This window comes from Otolemur garnettii, unplaced genomic scaffold (assembly GCF_000181295.1).
Source record: "Otolemur garnettii isolate 467f Iridium unplaced genomic scaffold, OtoGar3 scaffold00017, whole genome shotgun sequence".
Taxonomy (NCBI): domain Eukaryota; kingdom Metazoa; phylum Chordata; class Mammalia; order Primates; family Galagidae; genus Otolemur; species Otolemur garnettii.
This window is the reverse complement of record NW_003852412.1, coordinates 12621605-12644500: the sequence shown is the minus strand read 5'-3', so window position 1 is coordinate 12644500 and position 22896 is coordinate 12621605. Positions and strand designations below refer to the sequence as shown.

At 45.4% G+C, this 22896-nt stretch overlaps 1 protein-coding gene across 1 annotated transcript; it reads left to right on the top strand.

Moving 5' to 3' along the window:
- LHFPL2 (LHFPL tetraspan subfamily member 2) lies at positions 1–22493 on the top strand. The gene is made up of 2 exons (XM_003785936.3): positions 1–482; positions 18736–22493. The coding sequence occupies exons 1-2, from the start codon at positions 53–55 to the stop codon at positions 18990–18992; spliced, it is 687 nt and encodes a 228-aa protein (XP_003785984.1). The 5' UTR covers positions 1–52; the 3' UTR covers positions 18993–22493.
- The last annotated feature ends 403 nt before the right edge of the window (positions 22494–22896 follow it).

Here is a 22896-nt window from a genome sequence, read left to right as displayed (position 1 = left end):
TTTTTGATTAACTCCGTGGTCGCCTGACTCTTTTTCCGCCTTGAACATCAATATGTGTCATGTCATTGTCACCTGTCGCTCGATGCTCTGGACCCTCCTGAGTATTGTGGTGGCTTTTGCAGAGCTCATTGCCTTCATGAGCGCAGACTGGCTCATCGGGAAGGCTAAGAGCCGCGGCGGCGCCGAGCCGGCCGGCCCGGGCGGGGGCGTCCCCGAGTCCTACCACCCCACCTTGGGCATCTACTCGCGCTGCACGCGGAACCCGGGGCTGCAGCACTTCCCGCGGGACATGCTGTGTGGGCCCTACGCCGAGAGCTTCGGCGAGATCGCCAGCGGCTTCTGGCAGGCCACGGCGATTTTCCTGGCCGTGGGGATCTTCATTCTCTGCATCGTGGCCTTGGTGTCCGTCTTCACCATGTGTGTGCAGAGCATCATGAAGAAAAGCATTTTCAACGTCTGCGGGCTGTTGCAGGGAATCGCAGGTAAGTGCAGAGGGCAGGGGCTTGAGCGGGGAGGGCGGGGGCTCGCTGGTCGGTGCTGCCCGCTCGGGAGAAGGCCGTCTAATCGGGGTTGCTTTGCTACGTTCGGTTCCAGGCAAAGCTCGCGCGCTGCCCGCGTGGGTCCCCTCCCTGTCCCACCCTTACCCCACAGGAAGACGCCGGCTTGTTCTCTCTGGTCTGGCATGATCTTCCCCATTGCTTATTTCCTCAGGTCTATGTCGTTGGCTTTTATATGAGTAATTACTCCTACTTTTTGCTTTTCCCATTAAATTAAAAGCATGCCTTCCCCGCCGGCGCATCTCCCTGGGGAGTTATGGTGGGAGGACTCGCCCCACCTGCGGCAGAGTCTGCAAAGAGAGACTGCAAGTCGGAGGCAGCCGGCCTGGGCCCGCTCTCAGCCCCCAGACGATTTCAGCTTTGGGCCGGGAAGGAATTAGAATCAGCTGCTCCGCGTTTAATGGTGTTCTGGTCTAAATTGTCTCCTGGAGCCTGACGGAATGTTTTGTGCACTCAGATCCGAAACGACGATCTAAGTCTTCCACTTTCTGATAATTTCTCACTAATGAGCTTGTTAGAAATGAGTGGAAAGAAAAGTATGAGCTCTCTACAGTGATCCCAGAGGGAAGGCTGTGAGTTGCAGGAAAAGGTCGGTGGCCACCAGCACTTTGTAGGTTTCCCAGTGGGTTCCAAAGGCGGGTCCTGAACCAAGAGGGTGGCAGTCTGTCTAGGTTTGTTGTGGGTGGTAGAAATTGATTTTCTCTCTCCCCCCCCCTCCCCCTCTCCCTCTCTCCCCCTCTCGCTCTCTTCCTTCCTCCCTCTCTCCCGCCCCCCCCCACCTTTCTCCCCGTCCCACACAGCTGAGTATGGACATCCATAAGGAAGTAGAGAAATAGACTCTTGCTTTGACAGTCAAAGGAAAGGATTCACTTTTAACCAAGATACTTATTAAGCTCAGTTCTAACAGGAGAAACTCTAATCTACTTACAACCCTAAATGAAGGGCACAGGTGATTCATCCCTCTGCAAATTCCAAACCTGTGTGCACAGAACAATGAAGATAAGCCCCAAGCCCGTGTCCAGGGCTGTAAAGAAACAGACCCCAGATGAATTAACTCTAGTCTGCTTCATAGCAAACTCTTGAGCTCAGCAGGGATGGCTTCCAAATAAATAGATCAAGGGATAGAGATTTTTTTCCCCTCAAAACAGCTGATAAGATAAAGTTTTCTGTTCTTCACATCTTAGGGGGCCTCTGTGGTGGGGGGGAGGGGTAATGGGTCAAGAGAAATGGCAGAGGAGCTGGCCCTCAGTTCTGACTTGCTTTCATGGGCGTCCACTCCATCCAGTCACCAGAGCCCTTAAAAATTCTGGCCCCGAATGACAAATCTGTGGCCCCTCATCTCTTCATCTGCCAGGATCAGCCATACCACAAATGACCCAGGAACTCAGAATTTAGGCAGGGAGAATGTTGTTTCTCAGCTTGGTACTAATTAGCAGTTCCCCTCTGGGTGAGTGTACCACCTCTCTGGGTCTGGGTGTTCCTCTTCTGAAAAGATAGGGAGACTGGAAAATACGACCTGACCTTTGTTTAGTTTTAATCTCAGAGTTTTGATTCTGTGACACCCATTGTCTCCCCTTTTTTATTTCCTTGCTTATTTTTTTTTTTTTGTTGTTGTTGTTGTTGTTGAGACAGAGTCCCACCCTATGCCCTGAGCAGAGGGCAGTGGTGTCACAGCTCATTACAACCTCAGACTCAAACTGGGGGCATCCCGCTGCCTCAGCCCCTGGAAGCCGCTGGGATTACAGGCTGGGTTTTTCATTTTTTTAGGAGTCAGGGTCTCACTCTTGCTCAGGCAAGTCTCAAACTCCTGAGCTCAAGCAATTCTCTCTCCTTCGCCTCCTACAGTGCTGGAATTATGGGAATGAGCCTTCATGCCCAACTCATTGTTCCCTTTTGACTTCTGAAATCTGAAGTCTGTCCTCCTCAGCTTGGCATTTCACTGCCCAGAAATGTTAAATGAGGTAGGTTTCAACTTAGGCTCATCCTTTTTTTTTTTCTTCCCCAGAGAAATGCCCCCACTTTATTCACAGATGCAGGATGTCCACTGTGCGTGCATGTGTACGTATGTGCATGTGTGTATCTTTAAAACTTTTGCAGAGACGTGGTTACCAAAGGCTTTTGAGATGTCAAATACAAAAATGGAGATAAAGGAAAGCCAGTGCATAACGTTTATTAATCCTAATGAAGTCCCTGGTTGACCAGAGTTGATTTCTGATGAATCTTCTCTCACTGTGGTGTCTGCTAAGGTCCCTGGTGACTTCATGCCTCTGTGGAGGGTTTGGTGCACAAGGTACAGGTGAGACTGTGGATTTCTGGTCTCTAGGTGTGCCTTTCACCCTTAGAAACTCCATGGTGTGCTAACTGCCTCTAGTAAACCAGTGGCCATTTACTACAAGGCCATAACCCAAACTTATCTTTTGTAGTTATTCAGAAGCAAAACATAGGTATCCTTCAAGACGATTTTCATGCGGTTTTTAATAAGATGTTACTCCAGTGAATTCCATCTCTAAGTGTGTGGATTAGTCCAACCAACCTTTGGGTGATCTTGTGTGCCTCACATAATGGCAAGTGTGTTCATTTTTGCACAAAGATCAGCGTATATCTTAGGTATTATTTGTACTCTCCAGCAAGATTTTTCTGACTTTTCTCTTTTTCTCTCTACATAAGGCCTCTGGGAAGAGGGTTGAAAAGAGGAAGAAGTAACATCCCGGAGCAGCTAGTCTGCTGGTCTTCAGTCTCTTCCAAAAGTCTGGGCTTTCTAAAAGAAACTTTAGCCTTCTCTCCCCTATTACCTATGCATCATCTCAGAAATTCCGAAATTACTCAAAATTTTAAATTGGCAAGAAGCAGAGGCCCCTGTGTGGTGTGCCTAGGAGCCATTAATCCAAGGCTAAGATTGAGCACTGAGCTATAGGGAAAGACACGGTTTCTGTTCTCCTTCCTGCCTAGTAGCCCCCACAGAGAAGAAACCATAGGAAACACGGGACAGGCCATCCTTCCCGAGTTTGGTGCTCACATCCACCACAGAAAGTTCAAGCCAGTGGAATTGGCAGCTTGAATCTATGGCTGAAAAGGTTGCACAGCAGTGTCTGAAGCAGCTCACTCGCTTTCTCTCCAGTCTGCCAATCTGTGATAGCATCTGGCCAGCCCCAGCCCAGGCTGGACTGGTTGCAGCTGTGAGCACCAGTCTTGTCTCTCCCCGAGCCCTCTTAGCCCTGGATCTCTTCCATGCTGAACAAATGGTGAGAGAGGAGGCTGCCACCAAAGCGCCAGACGGATTCTTTAGCAATACACCCGGGCTGTGTTTGTTCTTACAACTTGCATTTTGGCAAAAATGACATTTTTACAAAATGTAACTGAATGAAAAATTACAGGATAATGTAAGCATATGCCTTTGCTATACTCAATTTTAAAGAATAAATAGGCCACAGGCTTATATAACCCCTTATTATCTATAAAATACAACATAAATCATTAAATTCATGATATTTTGATTTTAGAAGTTGATTGAGAAAGAATCTACTATCTCAAAGGAGATCCCAAACTTTGGATTCACGTAAAGGATTTGCCTTTAAGGCCTCGCCTGATTGTGGTACCCATTCTAAAGGCTTTAACACAGATGGCTGGGGGCTTTAGTACCCACTCTTGGCAGTAATCAGGATTCAAGCCTCATTTAAAAGTAGCCATGAAACGTGGGCCAATTTACCTCACTTCTCTAAGCCTTGGTTTTCCCTTTCATAAATGGAGATAATAATAGCACATGCCATGGGTAGTTTTGAGGATTAAATTAGATAATGTAAGAATGTGAAAAAGGCTTAAAAGCATAATACTTGACAATAGTAAACAATAAATGGGAGCTAAAAATAATTATTAAAGTATTTCTGCTTTCTTAGCAAGTTTTAGTATTTTTTTGTTACCCAGAATTGCTGCATTCTGAGGAATAGGTGTATGTCTTGTAACTTTAGTGTTGGCCTTTAATCCAACATGAATACATTGCATAGGGCGGCCCCTTAATGGCCTGCCTATGTTGGGACTGCAGGGTTCAGGGCAGTCCTGTGGCTTTGATATGACCAGAGCATGTCCTAAGATCTTTTTTTTTTTTAAAAAGCAGAAGATAGCAGTTGCATTGACAAGCAATAGAGATCTTCCCCCCACCCCCAATACACATTGTCCATTCCTTTGCTTTCTGGAGGCAGCTCCTAGCAGTTGACTCTTGATTGCAGGTGGCTTCTCAGATTCCCCTGGCAGAATAAATCACAGGCTGATTGGTCTTCACTAGGTGAGAACTTGTCCAGGACTTGGCAGAGCCAGAAACACACATCGGTTCATATCCCTCAGGGATTCATTACAAAAGCTGGGTAATCCGCCAGCAGGGTTGTTTTTTTGCCAGCTGTCTTCCTTAGGTTGTGACCTGGATGTAATCCATAGTGAAACCGTAGAATGCAAAGATCCAGGTTTTCCATGACAGCATCAAGTAGTCTGTTTTTGGAAATGCATGTAGGGCTCTCTTAGAAGTCCATGGAATCCCTGGTGACTCAGGATTGGGACAGAAGCCATTAAAATGAGCTCAGAATTTGGCTCACTTGTGCTAGCTGGGCCTGTCCCCACTGGGATTGCCACGAGGGCTGGACTAGCACATGGGCTGCTGGGCCCGGCTGCCTGCTGTCTTGCCGTCTGGCCTCCTGTGCTGATTTGCTGCTTCAAGTCTTGCCGGCTCTCACGCTCCCTACTCCCTGCAGCCCTCTGCCTGTGTGGGTCTTGGTGCAGCAGGATTGCCTCAGCAGGCCGCCCGCCAGTCCAACCAGACCTGTGGGCTGAGCTCTGCAGGGCTGGGGTGGAAGGTGTAGTCGTGGGAATTGCTCTTTGCTGGGGTGGTGGAGGCCTGGTAGGCCTGGCAGACCTGGCATGGCAGGCTCGGCTTTCTTGGAAGTGAGCAACAATGGTGAAGGAGGGCAGTGTGAAAGAAGAAAAAAGAATAAATGGGAAGAATGTGAGCAAGCAGACAAGTGGACTGTTTTGGCCTAGGTTGCTTGTGGAATTGTTTTTGTCATATCAGAACGTGTGTGGAAGTGTGGTGTGCACAGGAAGTGCCTCCTGGCCACTGATCACCACTTGCTTTTTCTGAGCACTTTTTCACTGGGTGAAAAATAACCTTAAGGCTCAGCACCTGTAGCTTAGCAGCCAGGGTGCCAGCCACATACACCGGAGCTGGCGGGTTCGAACCCAGCCCGGGCCTGCCAAACAACAATGACAACTACAACAAAAAATAGCTGGCCATTGTTGTGGGCACCTGTAGTCCCAGCTACTTGGGAGGCTTAGGCAAGAGAATCACTTAAGTCCAAGAGTTGGAGGTTGCTGTGAGCTGTAGTCCACCGTACTCTAACAAGGGGCAACATAGTGAGACTCTGTCTCAAGAGACAAGGAAAAGAAAAGAAAAATAACCTTAAGCACCAGCTGATGACCACAACGCAACCCGGTCCTGGCCTCACTTTTGGCTCATCTGTGCCCTACCCATCCACCCCCAGGCCAGAGCCGCAGAGAAGAGAGAAATAGGAACAGGGGAGGCACAGGGAGAGGGCAGATTCCCTGGTCTCACAGAGCCCTTCTTGTATTTTATACTTTTCTACCTGGCTTTCTCCAAGAAGGTGGTGTGACCTTGGTTGCTCACCTTCAAAATATCCTCCAAGAAGGGGCATCCCCTGCTGTTGTGGTGACTGTTGGGCACCAAAAGGAGACCCTAGTTTCTGGCTCTCCAGCAGATGACGCCTCCATTAGAAGTCAGGTCCAGTTCCATGTCTGAAGCCGTTTAAGAATACTGCCCAAATGGCCAGGCACAAGGGCTCACGCCTATAATCCTAGGACTCTGGAGGCCATAGCGGGAGGATCACTCCAGCTCAGAAGTTTGAGACCAGCTTGAGCAAGGGTGAGACCCTGTATCTACTAAAAATAGAAAAATTAGCTGGGCATTGTGATAGGTGTCTGTAGTCCCAGCTACTTAAGAGGCTGAGACGGGACGATTGCTTGAGCCCAGAAGTTTGAGGTTGCTGTGAGCTATGCTGACCCCATGGCACTCAGTCTCAAAAAAAGAAAGAAAAAAAAAAAAGGAATACCACTGATGTGACACATTTGCTGATTCACCAGCACTTAACAGTCCCTTGGTAAAAAGTGAAAAATGCAGACATGTTATAAGGCAGGCTCGAATTGGAGCTTTTATTGGGTGCCTACTATGTGCAAAGACCTATGTTCTAGAGAAGCAACAAATAATAATAATAATAATAAACCACCCTCCATCATTACATAAAAAACTCTTGCTTAAAAGCTAATGGACCAGACATTTAAACAATCAGTTGGAAAGTCTAGAAGAAAACTACAAACTCTTAAAATTCAGACATAGCACTTGATATACAAATAAAATGTGGAAAATGGTTTGCTGTGGCAACCACTTGGTAGACATAAATTATGGTGGAGCCATAGATGAGCTATGTTCAAATTTACATTAACAAATAATCCCTTAAGCAAGGCTCTGCATATTTACCCAAGCAGTCCAGGCACTCTGTTTTAAGAGCTTAGTGCAAAGGTGGTATTCTTCTAAGCCATAAAGCCACTTCAGAAGTAATCTGCATCTCCTGTGCAGACCTGTGCTATGCCAGCCACATTTATGGGTTCATTCATTATATTATATGGCAATTCTAGTAGGCTTATTAAATGGCCAGCAATCTTTTTTTTAAAGACAGCAACCAGTACTAAATTAAAAAATATACGTATTGAGAAAATGAAACCAATATTAAAATAGTCTGGTATCATTACCATACTGATGTGACCACAACTCTTAAGTAATTTCAACTCAAAATGCAGAGTGGCTCTATGTTCAAAGTGATAAATGCTGACCTCAGGGACCAAGTGTTGAAAAGATATCACCTGGGGTGTTTTGTTTTTTTTTTTTTTTTTTTTTTTTGGTTTTTAAAAACATGTTTAATGAAAATGCAGTGTCATGAAGCAGTGAGATGCCTCTGCATATAGGGAGAGCTGCACGGATAAATCACCTGGTTTTGATATAGGAATTAACATTATCTGCACCCAGAGATCTCAGCAAGCAAGAAATTTGTTGTCCTAGAAATTTTATAGGTCCTTAAGTTTTTTTTTAAGTACCTTTTACTCCATTATACACTGCATTTTGCATTTTATTTACTTAAGCAGCTTATTTTGAGTTATCAGTGTATTTTGGTTATAGTCAAACAAGAGCTGTCTTTAGTAATCCTTTGTGTCAGATGAATAATTTATGGAGAAAATATGACATTAAAGTACTTCCAGTTGAATGGAAACAGTTTAACAAATGGCATCTCACCCTGGAAGTGAAGTGAAGCTTCATCACTAACTGATGGGAAAAACAGTCTGGCTTTGTTGAGATGCATTTCAACAATTTTAGAGTCAAGGCTTAAAAACTGCCAGCAGAAATAATTTACATATGAAGAGGAGTCATTGCTGAGAGTGAGGGAGCCTTCCACAATTAGAGAAACTACATATTTCTTAAGAGTTTCTCCACGCATCATAAGGGCTTCGGACAGTTCTTAACTATTGACCATTAATTTTGAGTAATTGCAACAGAAACTTCCTTTGGGAACCTTGGTTGTAAGGTCTTTTAGTGGCAACTATAATCTGATTGTCTTCCAAGGAGTTCTATTTATGTTGCTGTGTCATCCTTTCTCTACCCTGGAGAGTATTTTTCTTGCCAATTCTAAACTAATACCATGGGAGTGTTTTCAGGAGAAAACGGATATTATACTATATTCCTCTGGGGAAATGGCATAAGCATTAATATAGACTTTAAAAAGAATTACTGATATTTGCAAATATCAATTAGTTCTTTGCCTTTTCCTTTCCTTTCCCTATGAAAATCTTATTGGTTAAAAACCTCTACCAATACATGGGTCATTACAAAAGTTTTGAGATACACAAAAATCAAGAAACATAAAATCTACACAAATGGAAACAAATGAAGCCCTCCCAGCAGTACCAGTAAGCCAAGCAAGTTGAAACTCACACAAGTGAATCAGAAAGGAGACTGTCCACTGTGTTTCTTGGAAGCAAAATAATGGACTATAATACAGTCTGTCTCAAAACTTTCGTAGTGACCTACTGGTTACTATTGGTCATATACTAAGCTGACATGTAGATATTATTTCTGCAAAGTCACTGTGGTCATCAACTAAAACTCTTTCCATTACCAGTGAACCCTAGTTCCAGGGCTGGCCCTCAAAGTAGAGCTTCTAAATGTGAAGTTGGGCCCTGTCTGGCTTGTCCATAAATGCTTGAAACTTTAAAATGAGATGCATTAAGGTGGGCACAGTGGCACATGGCTGTGGTACAAGCTACTCAGGAGACAGAAGCAGGAGGATTCCTAGAGCCCAGTTGTTTGAGGCTGCAGTGAGCAGTTCTCCAGCCTAGTTGATATAACAAGACCCTCTCCCCAATCCTGCCAAAAAATGAGATGCAATGAGACCAAGTTTGGAACAGGCTCCAAGAAGACAGGAAACTCAGAAAGAGCCTCCTTATCCTTATCTTGTTACTCGCAAAGTAAATAAATAGGCTTCTTAGAAAGGCTTCCCCATCCCCCCAGAAGGGCCCCATGATTAGAAGTTGCTACCTTTGAATGAATGCTTGTTTACTCTGTGCTAAAGTTTCTGCCAGTCCCCAACAAAAACGAGAAAGGTAAGAACAGTGTAATAAGATTCATTGAGCTAAATATATTCAATTGAAAGAACTGTCCATTATTTTCAGATTATATCCATTACCCTTCTTGTATTAAAATATCCTTTCTTTTAGTAAATGATGATGAGAAAAGATAATGGCTAAATGTCCTTATATTAGCATTAGCAAAGTAAAAATGTTGACCTCCCAATAATTTGCTGGCTATTGTACCTACTGTGTGAAGTCTAGATATAGGGACCTGCCATTTTAGAATATGACCAAGCCCTACAAGGTTGTGAATTGTATCTTTTCACACTTAATCTCTGGGGGTCAGAATGGGACCTGCTGCTTACATAGCAAGTGCTCAGTAAATGCAGAGTCCCTGGGCTATGCTGACTAGTCTGTGCCTGCTGCACTGTAAATGTATAGTTCTTTGCAAAACAGAGCAAAGGGTTTAACAAATGCTGTTAAGTCTCAGTTCTGAACATAAACTCTGAGCTCCCACACAGTTAAAACATAAATAATTGAACTAGTAAGAATCATTTCAGAATGGATACTCTCTAAAACAGAATTCTGCTTGGGTGTTTGAAAAATTGAAAAACTGGCTTGGCGCCTGTGGCTCAAGCGGCTAAGGCGCCAGCCACATACACCTAAGGTGGTGAGTTCGAATCCAGCCTGGGCCTGCCAAACAACAATGACGGCTGCAACCAAAAAATAGCCAGGCATTGTGGCGGGCACCTGTGGTCCCAGCTACTTGGGAGGCGGAGGCAGGAGATTTGCTTGAGCCCAGGAGTTGGAGGTTGCTGTGAGCTGTGATGCCAGAGCACTCTACCCAGGGCGACAGCTTGAGGCTCTGTCTCAAAAAAAAAAAAAAAGAAAAATTGAAAAACCTTAATGGTCAAAGTGATTTTAGAAGTATAGATTAACCAGAAGTGGTCATTGTTGGGTGGAAGTTCTTCATTCATGTAATAACTCATACTTTGTCATATTACTTTTATTTATAAGTATTATTCAAATACCCTTGATTTAGAATGGCTACCTAAAGTTTTGGTACTAAATATAGTGGCCCATCCTGGCATCTGCAGAAGTCAGACTAGTTTGGATACCATTGCTGAGTAGCTTTGGGGTTTGGGAGGTGCACAGAATCAGAACTCCTCTTGGGTGGAAAGAAGAGATCTTGGGCACCCCCTCCTGCTGTGCGCTGTTGTTACAAGCAAGATTTCACCGGAGCCAGATGCCCTAGACCAAGAGCACCATCCCCTACAGGTAGAGGTAGACACCAGCACTCTCTTGATAACACAGGATTAACTAAACCCTCTGTACACAGACTGATACCTGTGCAAGGATTCACGGGTAGGGAGCCATCAGGAAAGACAAAGATCGTTGATTCTGTTCTGTGAACTAAGAAAAGCTACTTAGAGGAGGTAGATGGCTAAATGATAGCCTGACCTACTGTAGCAGGGATCCAGGCTATCTGGGACATTACCAGGCCTGGATTTTGTCTAACTGGATACAGATGGTTGTCCTGGAGAGGATGTAGCATGTGGGGTTTTTTGTAGATCGTTTAGTGGATGGCATCATTCTAGATAGATATGCAAATTGGAATGATTCCCAAGCATACAGTATCTCAGGGACAAAAATGAAACTGTACGCTAATTACATTGTTTAGATTTCTTTCCCCACTTCTGGTCCAATGGATTTTATGCTTTGTTCACAGTTTTCTGCTCACAAGAATACTTCAGAGTGAACCTGAAAGTGTTCTGGCCTGTTCACTAAGTTTCTTTCTAGAAGCACAGCCATTCCAGCATGGGCAGAAAGGAGGGTGGTGATAGATGAGAATGGAAGAGAAGGTGCAGGTGGAACTTTTTTTTCTTGTCTTGCTACGAGGTGAGCAAATCAACCTACTTGACAATAGATGACCCTTTTTTTGGTGCAATCCTCCCCTCCCATGAAGCCCCTCACAGCCCACTCCTGTGGTTCTCACTTGATAACTGTTCTTCATCATCTGCTTTCCAGCCCCTTGTAGGTGCAACTAAACCAGCTTGTACTTGTGTCTGGGAGTTAGTGTCTGGGCTGCAGAGGCACAGCCGTCAAGCAGGATGGCTCAGGATGTGGACTGTAGAGCCACGTTCTCTGGACTTCAGTCTCAGGCTGCCATTGTTAAGCCACGTAACCCTACTGAACCCTCTGGGCCCGTTTCCTCATTTGTCAAATAGTAGTGCCCACCTCCTAGGACTGTTGTCGGGACTGAATGAGTTACACTGGAGGGCTTCCCCAGTGTCTACCAGAGTACTCAGTGAGCATCAGCTGTTCCGACCACCATCATCACAGCTATCTTTACGATTATTAAAAGTTTCTAATCACCTGCCAACAGTTGTGAATGTGTAAATCAGGGGAGCATTTCATAGCTTCAAGTCAAAATCATCTTTACTTGGCGTCTACTGTTTGTACCAGGAAGACCTTTTCAGAAGGTTTTTTTCCAAAGTGAAGACTAGGAAGAAAATGGGGATCAGAAATGGCATGAAGTTGGTCAACAGCCTACCATGGGTAGATGACTGTGTGACAGGCACCGAGTGTAGATTTAGGATGGGGCTGGAGTCATAGCAACCATGGAAGTGGGAATGGACCTTATGTGCGCTGCCAGCAGTTACCGTGGGATGGGAGTGCAGGCAGCCGGCAGGCTTGAGACCAAGACTGTTTTACAGTGGGACAAATGTATATGGTGTCACTGCAAGATTTCTGGTTTTTACTGTCATTTTCCTGGATAGTTTCCCAGATAGTTGGTCAACTTTTATATAGTTTTCTACCTATGAAGTTACTTCTAAATTGTATCACGTATGCCTCTTCCTTCTAAAATAGAGCATAGGGAACCAACAGGATCGTTTCTGCAGAGTGTCAGCAGAACTGCATGTGTCCCTGCATATGAGAGGTATACAGGGTCACATGGTGGTCTCTGAGACGGGCACAGCTTGCTGGCAGATTCAGTGGATGGGAAACTCAGTGTGGTTTGACGTGGTATGTCCCAAAGTACTGCCTTCAGTTTCCCTCGGGAAATCGTGAAAGAGAAAATGTCTCCGCCTAACAACAGTTGGTGACCTACAGATAGCTTTTAGGGACTGCCAAAATGACTTCCACTGTCAGCAAGAAAGATGACTTAGGGATAAATAAAAATTCAGACAGAAAAGAAAGCAGCGTGCAGATGAGTGGTAAAGAGCGCGTGCTGGGTGTTAGCACTCTGCGTGCCGACTGTTGTACCCTGTGAGTGAGACGGGTGGTCCTGGGCTTAGAGCAAAGTAACCAAACATGTTCTTCCTCTACTGCAAACAGAAAAGCAGACCTCCCCCCAGAAGCTGATCTGTGATGCTGTCCTCAGGGCTGTGGATAGATGTGGCATTTGCCTAGGCTGTAGGACAGTGCTGTGCCCTCTGCCTGCAGGGCTGGCATTTCCACCATTGGTCTCCCGCCTGCTGCCGTGTGTACCTCATCCATCACGTCCCCATACACTGCTCCCCTCCCAGCTGTGGTCCTGCCCAGTTCCCACAGGTCAGCCGCAGCCTGTCTTTGCAGCTGTCCTGGCTTCATTCTGGCATCGCTGGAAACAATTTCAGAGTTTTGAGGCTGAACTAAGACTGGTCTCTACATAAATGCAAATTACATTGAATTGACAAGCACTTGCTGTAGCCAGGAAGGTTTTCATTGCAGGCAGTTGTGTAAAGACCAGTCCTGTGGTATGGTCCCCGTGGGTTTCAGTAGTACAGTGTGGCCGATGTTCTGTTGGCCAGAATCACAAACCCCTGCCTGAGATTCATGCTGTTGACCAAAGCTTTTCCAACAGTCATTTCAAAAACTTGGCAAGAACTTTCCACAATGGCTTTATTTAAAGTGTAATATAATCACATCTCCCTATCTCTTTATTCATCTGTTCAATTAGTTAACATCTACTAAGAGCTTGTCTCATGTCCCACCTTGTTCTAGGCAACTGGGATAAAGTCCATTTTCTCGGAGTTGGTAGCCAAGACAATCAAGTTGTGGGGACAGACAATAATAAAAGAAGCCTAGATGGTATGCGAGGAGCTGGGCATGACAGAGGGGACATGGACAGAGGTCAGGGTACTGGAGCACGAGGTGAGGAGGCTTCTCCTTCCAGAGCCTTGAAGGAGAGACGGGTGTCATTGTGCAGGTGTCAGGGAAATGCACTTCATGCTCATGCTGTGCTGGTAGATGATCGTGGGATTTCTGTGAGAGGGACAGGTCAGAGGTGACAGGCTTTCCACCTGTGCACGTGTACAGCTGAACTCCCACGTGCTGAGATGAGGTTGACAGGATGAAGAACAGATTTTTAGGTGGAGGATGGAAATCAAGGGTTTGGATTTGGACGTAATTTTCAAATTCCTTGTTTGATGTCCCAAGAGAGGTCAGGGAGTGAGTCTCTACCTGCTTGCTGTCTGGAGTTCAGAAGAGATGGCAGCACAAGCTAGTATGGAAAGCCAGGGGACTTAAACCAGGGTGGCAGACCAAGGACCAAGCCCTGGACTCACAGTGATGAGAGGCTGAGAGGTAGGAAAGAACAGCAGAGGGCACTGAGAAGGAAAAGCCAGGGAGGTGGCTGGGGGAAGGCAGAGCCCTGGCAGCAATTCATGCGAGAATAACTCTCTTACCCTAGTTTTCCTTTACATGAAGTGCTCTTGGTACTTTTTGATGTTGTCATCCCCTACTGAGCCTGGAATGCCATCTGAGCTGGTCCCAGAATGGGGATGAGACACAGGAGACAAGCCCCTGCTTGCTGGCCTCTCCTAGGAGACACCTAGGCTGGGGGAGGGACGCAGGGGACAGGTGGAGTGGTGGTGGCAGGGCAGGCTCTGGGCTTTGCGCTATAGTGAGCTGAGCTGGGTCTGCAGCCCGGACCTCTGAGTCATGGGGCAAACCTAACGGTGATAGCCAACACCAGGAGACTTTTTTCATGTTTTTAGAGAAGTGTTAGAAGGGGAATGAATGTTTGGTAGTCAGTTAAATGGTCTCTTGCTATATTCCTAAGTGAGTCACTGGCTGTTCGAAAGCCAGAAATAACTTTGAACTCTTGACCCTAGTTACTCAAGGTTAAGTGTGACTGCTGGGCGCAGCAGGTTTATCGGTAAATGTTAAGGCAAAATTGTGATGTTTTATTAGGGTAATAAGTATTGATTCAGCCAACAAGTCCCAATACTAAGTGTCAGGAAGTATGCTGGGCATGGGAGATGCCAGAGTCCCATAGGGCACTGCCCTCCCTCAGGGCTGAGAACAACGCCTGGCACCTAGCAGGTAACTCAATAAATAGCTGTTGGATAAAAACACAAAAATAATAGTTTGGTAAAGGGCTGAGCAGAAGATGGTGTCCACGGGACAATGGGAACACAGACTAACACTGGCAGGCAGACTGGCAGGCAGGGGTGACACATGTTTCACAGAGGTAACATTTGAACTAGGATGAGGGACACACTTAGATGACTGTTCAGGGTACTAGCATGAATAAGAGTCCCCTGTTCAAAGAATGGGACATGTATAATATGACCAGATTCCTGGCTTATCACCAGCCTATGAAACATGACATCCTGCTCCTGTGACCTTACCATGGCCACTCATAAAGGCCCTGCATCCAGAAAGGACACGTGGGCATGCACAGGCATTACCTGGCTGGAGCCCACATTTATCCCAGGATCCCTAGTCTGCTCTCAACTGTCTGCTGTGAATTCCTAGTTGTGTCTGGAATGAGCTTCCTGATCAGACTCAGTGCAGGTACTAGGTGTGCGTCTCTCGCTGGTGGCTTCTTCACAGGTTGTTAGAGCAGTAAGAGATGGCCTCCTTTTGTTCCTGCCCTTAGAAAATGCCCTTTGCAAACGGAGATCTAGTCAGTCTGTAGCATTTAGTCTGGGAACCTGTTTGAAGGAAGCAGGAGTGGTGTCTGGAGCCCGCTGGTCAGGTCGTCACTCTGCAGCGGGAGCGACCTGCAGTTCGCTTTCAGGCAGAAGAATGGCCTTCTCTACACACAGTGGGTGACCCACAAAGACAAGAAACCTGAGGTCCAGGCTGTCAGCCAGCAGGTAGTGGGAACATGGCCACTGCGTGAGTGTCTGGACCTGGGAGGAGGCGGCTAGAGCCAGAGAGCCTTTCCCACCTCTTCACAGACTTGGCCCCCCCACGCCTAGCACCACATACTCCAGAACTTCAGGGAGTTAGAGTCAGACCAAGTTCAGTACTGTTCATTGTATCCAGAAATACCTAGTCTTTCTAAAGCTGAGGGATTTGACAAGACTATGGAAATGCTTTTCTTCCCACCTTAGAGACTTGATTTAAAACGTTTGATATTCTGTTGATTCCAGGGCAATATTTTAAAAAAATTAACTAGAATATAAATCTGTGGCTGTTCTGATCGGTTGGTGAGGAATGTTGATAATAAAGCAGGGCCGTGAGGTCCCTCTTCCTGGTGTATTTCATCTGCCTAGCGCCTTCTGTGAGTTAGACACCAGGGAATAGGAAGACCCAGCTCCGGCCCTCATGGAGCCTGTGGGCGATTATCTGTGTTAAGCCCCAGCCACATTTAGGTCCCCTGAAGAGATCAGAAGTTCCTGTGGTGGTTGATCAAGCGGCTGGGGGTGGAGGAGGGCTGGACTGGGAGAGCTGGTTGTGCCGTGTAGCCCGCCTGAGGGATGGTCAGGGGGAGGCGCCTGTGAGTTTGTCAGGCTCCGTCTCCAGATGAGGTGGCATCAGTAGGACAGTCCAAGTGACTAACCAGCAGTTTCTTTTCCTTTGGTTTTTCTTCTTCCACTGATAAGGTTGACTCACATGACCCCGTGGTCAGCTGACATCTCTCATGGTACAGCAAACTGGGAGGCTGTTAGGACACAAAGACGATGTCTTTTAAGGTTGTGGCAGCAGCACCTTTTAGGACAGGCTCCTCCTGTCCGTGGAGCCAAGGTGGGAGGCACCAGCGCTGTAGGTTCCTCTGGTTTCTTTCTTTGAGGCTCTGCTCGCTCCGGTTTCTGGCCAGCAGCATCTTCCCATTCTTCTTGTCTTTCCTCCTCCCACTGCGCCTGCCACAGCCCCACTGTGCACCGGGGAGAGAGGCCAGAGGTCAGCAAGAAGCAAATGCCCACTGCCCTATACAACCACACAAACACACCTCCCCGAACAACGGTGCAGCGAGGCAAGGCAGGAGCCAGGCCCTGGAGACCTGTAGGCTGGCCTAACTCCAGGCACCGAGGACAGCAGACCGCCCCCTGGCTTGGCTCTGGAGTAAAACTCAGTCCAAAACACCCTTGCCTTCCATTTGGCCTCTGGGTGTAACCTGCACACAAGGCGATAGATAGTCCCTACGTGCACTTCAAATTGAGCACCAGGAAAACGCAAAGTCTGTATGTGTTACTCTATTCTCTTGCAGTTGTCTGCCATGCTTATTTCAGAAGTCATTGATCCTGATTCTGTTTCATGAGCAGATAAGAAGCCCCTCTGGAATTCTGGGCACTAGTTTGCTTCTAAACCCCAGGGCAGAGAAGCCTGGAGCAGGATAAACCAACCAAGGGCCTCCATTTTCTTTCTTGCTGACAGGTTTCCTTATTATTGATTGGTATCCATCATTATTTTACTGGCTTCTCTCCCATGAGCTCTCTGTAATATTTAATTACAAAGCAAACTGCACTGATGGTCAATACAGTTTTACGTTTTACAGGTGAGGAATCATACTTAGGTTAACAACTTTTCCAAAGTTCACTGAGCTCATAGAGGGCAGAGCCAGGATTCAAACTTCTCAGCTATTAACAGAATCACCTCTTAATTTAGAGAGGCTGATGTGAGTTCCAGCCTTACGCTGTCCCACTAGACTGTTGGGGTGTTTCTGCTACATGATCTGCAGCCTTTCCAAGGCAAGATTGCTGGGCCAGGACTGTCCAGATTTTGGAGGACCAAAAGTCTCCACTGGAGACCTTAGCCTAGGAGAACAGACTCCCAGTCCCCTGCCAGCAGTCCCCAGTTTCCCTGCGCTGGCCACTCAGAGGTCAGAAGAACTCTGTGAATCAGGGAGCGTCTGAATGGATTCCCTCTCCTTCACCCCCACTAAAAAGTCCCGTGAGGCCATCTGAGTAAAAATGAGACAAAGGAGTACAACTAGTGAGCTGGACCCCACCGAGAAGGACAACTAGGGAAGTCGTCCTACGTGAAACACTCTCCCCAGCCTCCCCCTCAGACCTCACACTACTGCACAAACAGTCATGTTCTCTGTGTGGGAAAGTGGCTGCAGCTGACTTAGGAGCTTTAGTGTGGCCAACCCAGAGAATCTCGGAAGAATAAAAAAGATAGAACTAAAGCCAAGAAGGCCAGAATTGTTAGCCCAACATATCTTAAAAAACAGGACTTCTTGGTTTATCAATCTTAATTATGTAGGTGTCGTTTTCAGAGAAAAGGCTTTTCTTTCCAGGTAGAAAGGCTGGATGCAGAGGAAATAAAAGCCTTTATGGAAGATTTTCTACCCAGAAAACCTGGGACCCTAGGTCGCCTGTCACTGCAGGTTTCGTACTTGCTTAGGAGGAGCTCCTGCTGTGTGCTGGCAGCCAGGGTGAAGCAGGCACAGGGCTGACGTGAGACCCAGGGGCAGGGAGCTGCTCCTCACCTCAGCCTCGTGGGGCCTGGCAGGAAAAGTAACCCAGTGGGTGCCTTCCAGTCATACGGTGAGCAGCACAGCAGTGAGGAACTGAAAAATGGGTGTGCAGGGCGGGAGGGTCAGCAAAATGGAAGCAAAGCTTATTCGTGTCCACTCAAGGCCGAATGTACTTAAAAGTATCCAGACAGAAAATCCTTAAAAGTTTGTAATTTATTTCTAATTGCATATTTGAATACAGAAATCTCTGGCCAAAGGCAGTGGGTTTTGGCGAATGCCAGCAAACAGACTGTGGGCGTAATCAAGCTAAGATCTGGTATTCATGGCCTCTGTTTCTTGCATTTAACCAGGTTGATGACACTAGATGGTTCTGTGTTCACTCCCTTAGACCAGGGTGGCAAACTCTCTGCAAAAGGCCAGACAGTAAATATTTCAGGTTTTGCAGGTCATGTGGTCTGTTACCACCACTCAGCTCTGCTGTTTCTGCACAAGCGCAGTCACAGGCATATGTAAATGAATGGCACAGCTGTGTTCCACTACAGCTTTATCCATAAAGCCACATTGGGCTTGAGGGCTTTAGTTTGCCAACATCTGCCTTAGGCCAAAAGGGAAATGATCACTGCAGTAAGAGCTCTGTGGGAAGATATACTAACAAGTTAATTTGCTTTTCTAGAAGAGAAATTATTAGCCAATTCACATTCCAATATGTACAAAAGTCACTGAAATATTTCTAATACCATAATATCTCTTCATCAGGTCAGATTTAGTTGCATAAAACAGTCTTAACACTTCTATTACAGAACAGATGTCATTGCCCAAAGCAAGCACATCAAGTAACAATCTGTTTTCTGTTTTGTCCTGCAGGTCTGTTCCTTATCCTTGGTTTGATACTCTACCCAGCTGGCTGGGGCTGTCAGAAGGCCATAGACTACTGTGGACATTACGCGTCTGCCTACAAACCTGGCGACTGTTCCTTGGGCTGGGCCTTTTATACTGCCATTGGTGGCACCGTCCTCACCTTCATCTGTGCCGTCTTCTCCGCACAAGCAGAAGTTGCAACCTCCAGTGACAAAGTACAGGAAGAAATTGAAGAGGGGAAAAACCTTATCTGTCTCCTTTAGTTTGGAAAGACATTAATACCATTTTCTTACTTGGGTAATCTCCTAAAAAGAGTCCACCTCTAGGTTGGTCATTTGAATCAAGTGGAGAACTAGCTTCTACATACCAAAGCCACATTCCACAGCCCCAGGCCTTAACAGGACCAATTGAGTGGCAATATCTGGCTAAGCAAAGCTACTGGACGTGAGGACTACATTACAAATTATAAGGGAAGGAACATGAGAATAGTACAAAAACTGACATGCAGTCACCAAGTTCCATCAGACTCTTCCTCCCGAGGCTCCATGAAGGATAATGATCAAAATTATGAAGGCAGCAGTTTCTCTAGTAACAGAAGATGCTGTTTCTGCTCCAAAGCTGCTCATCTGTGAGCATCTCTGCCTCAGACTGAGATTTTAGGTTGGTGTTTTTGTTTTCCTCCTAGTCCTTTCATGAAGAATGGAAACTTGCTGAGGACAGGATGTGTGCTAAAGGGAACAGCAAGACCCTGGTTCTTGCTTAGTTGACCAAAGAGCTCAGCAGGGACACTGGAATCCTGCTGCAGAACTTATTCTAGGCCGAATTCCAGGGTAAGGAGGATCAAATCAAATGTAGCTAAGATTTTAGAAATTTGAGTAAAGAAAAAGTTCCTGCACAATCATATAGGACAGGAGTACAAGATCTTGGTAGGAAAGACAAATTCTTCCCTCTTCTCAGCAGTCAGACTAGCGCCAATCCTGGCCCTGTCTCCCCTTCTATGGGAGATCATGTGTGTTCTCACAGGGTTAGGGTTGTGCTTTGACTGCCAAAGGAAACTCCACTACTTCACTGTTTCCTCCTTCCAGGGACCGAGGTCTGTCTCTAAGCCAGCTGTGGCTCATTCAGATGGTCACTGGGGAGACTTGCCAGAACGTTGGCATTTGCAGGGAGACTGTTCCTCCCGGTTTGGTAAGCAGGCCGTACTCAGCTCTTATTTCCAACCTTATCAGTAGCAGAATGACAGTCTTTGCAGGAAAAAAAGGAGCTAGTCATAGGACTTAAGTTTTCTGGTTACTGGTGTTGATCCTGAAAGAAGACTGAAATAACATTAATTTTGCTGCAGCTGAAGAGTTATATCAAGGACTTTATTCCCGGTGCACAAACAGGAGCTAGACCAAGGTCATAGTGCACCTGCCCAAACCTGTTTACAAAAAGAATCAAATACCACTATTATAAAGGATTCAGGAGCTTTTAATCTACTTTCCATAAATTCCCAGACTGATTCAGGAAGATGGTATTCAGTAGCCAGAAATAACCTAGTCTGGCATTATGTGAGCTTCACAATTGGAGAGTGATACAGACGTACTCTGGACGGATGAAGAGTGTAGATCTGCTCACTTGAGGGCTTTGCTTTGAAAAATTAACAAATAATTAATAAACACCTTCTATGGGCAAGGTATTGTGTGCTAAGTGTCACCAGGTATACAACCCTGACTCAGATTTTACAACCTTGCCCTAGTGAATCATGTTAAAGCTGTGTGGAGTTTAAAACAGATACAGAATAAACAACTGCTTTATGTAGAGATGGAAAGAGGCAACTTAAGTTTTATTACATTCTAGCCTTTGGCCTATACCAGATAGCAATGTGGAACCTGGCCTTCATAGGTTTTTTATTCTGAAGCAAGCAAGGTATAAATCCTAGGACTTTGAAGAGAGAATGGGCATCCTCACAGTAGGTATCTTCATAGCAGCCCCGGGGGAGGGTGACCACATCTCTCACAACACACAGAATGAGGCTCTGGGGACCATTAGACAAGGTCCTGTCCCCATTTGCGTTCATAATGTTCTAACCATGTGTAACTACTTTTCACACATGGGCAATAATTTTCATCAAAACCAATTCCTTCATCAGGCAAATCTTAGTCAAAAACAAATTTTTCATTAGAAGATGCACTCTTTCTTTACAAAACAGAGAATCCATTTTCTAACACCAGATGTACAATTTTGTCCAGTCAAGCCCAAAGGATCCTCCAGGCACATCCATCATGGTGGTGTACCCCTAGAGCAACCTGGTAACAGTCACAAATGAGAATGTGACCTCTCTTGGCCAGAATAAAATTTCATTAGCTTGAATACTCTAGAAGACAAAAGACACATGCGCACACACAAACCCCACACCACTAGCAGCCCCCTGAACACAGACTTAGGAACCAGAGCAGAGACTGAGTAAAGGTAATGTTGGGCCTTTAAACCTGAATCACTCCCTCGGGATGAAAGGACCGTCTAAAGTCATGTGTCAAGATAGTCTAGACCACGCTCTTCTGCAGAACTATTTAAAAACCACTGAGTACAAGGGACGTGCTAGAAAGAACTGTTAACAATAGATTGTTGACCCATGCTTATTTTTCTAATAAATAGGACCATTACTACTACCAGAAGTCTTATTTATTTTGCCTGCATTTATGCTTAAAGTTTTGTGATAGGCTGGGCTTCTCAATGAACCCTGAGGCAGAAATATTTGCCTCGGATTCTGTGGATTCTTTAAACCTGTGTGCTAATTCAATGAAGTTACATTGTGCTTTTGTATAGTTTTTAAACCTCTGTGGTGTAATAATCTTTGTTAAACATGTATTCTGTAAAGTGCCATAGTCTTTATGTGTAGCATATTTAAGATATATGTCTATTATACATACACAAGTCTGTGTGAAAGATGTGCAATAACAAAGTTGTATGGATGGGTTTTTTGGTTTTTTTTTTTGAAACTGGACAGGAGTCAAAACAGGGATGGTTCTGTTTTGGCAAAGAGAGTTACACATTTATGCCTTTATAGGCTAGTCATAAACCCGTAACCATTTTAATGCTACACAAATCTTATGTGAAGAAAAGGCTGGTATACAATCACTTTCTCCTGGGTCTAAATGAAAATAATCAGCAGACTTATGTGAAAGTTAAGCCAGCAGCAAGCCAGGCCCAGCTAATGCTAGTCTTTTATGTGAAATGTGAAGCTGCCGCATTGCCTTTTCAGTGAGTGTGATAACTAGTAGCTGGTACATAATCACTAAGGATCTATTTCTTAACATGCTTTTAGAGACCATGCTAATGCTAGACCACTATTTAAGGGCTAATCTCACACCTCTTTAGCTATAAGAGTCTGGCTTAGAACAGACCTCTCTGTGCAATAACATGTGGCCACTGGAAATCCCTGGCCTGCATCTGTATTTGGGTAGCAATGACTCCCAAGGGCCAAAAGAGCTAAAGGCATGACTGGGATTTCTTCTAAGACTGTGGTGAAACTCCTTCCAAGGCTGGGGGGTCATCGGGTGCTTCAGAGGAACTTGGCACCACTTGATATTCAATAGCCACTTGAGCCAAATGTAGAATTGTATTTACAGCTGTTGGACTCGATTTGAGCCTTTAAATGTGTGGTTATCTTATTAAATTGTAAACTAATCCATTGTTTGTCTAGTATCGATTAGGTTCCCACGCATATGTCTGTTCACAATGTGCTCCCTTCCCCAAATCAGAATTAAACCAGATTTTGCAAATTCTTCCAAGTCTGTGTATATTGGCTTTACTATGATAGGTATTTTCTGGATCAGATTATACACATCAGTCAAAATTTATTTTAAACACTAATATGTAATACTGATGAGAAGAAAGAAAGATTATCCATTCCTACCCTAGTTATCTTTGACTTCCAGATAACTATAAATTTCTTCCTTGGAGAAACATCAATACAAATAAGGAAAAAAACCCTCAGTACAAAAAACATAATTTTAAGGTAAAGGTATGAAACACGAAAATGCCTCAAAATATTAAAAAAGGCTTTACAAAGAAATATGTACAACAAAGGAACATTACCTGAAAGACGTTCACCTCCTCCAACAAAAATACTGAAAATACAAAAAAGCAATCGGATGGGGCCGTTCCAGATCCACATTTCCTGAG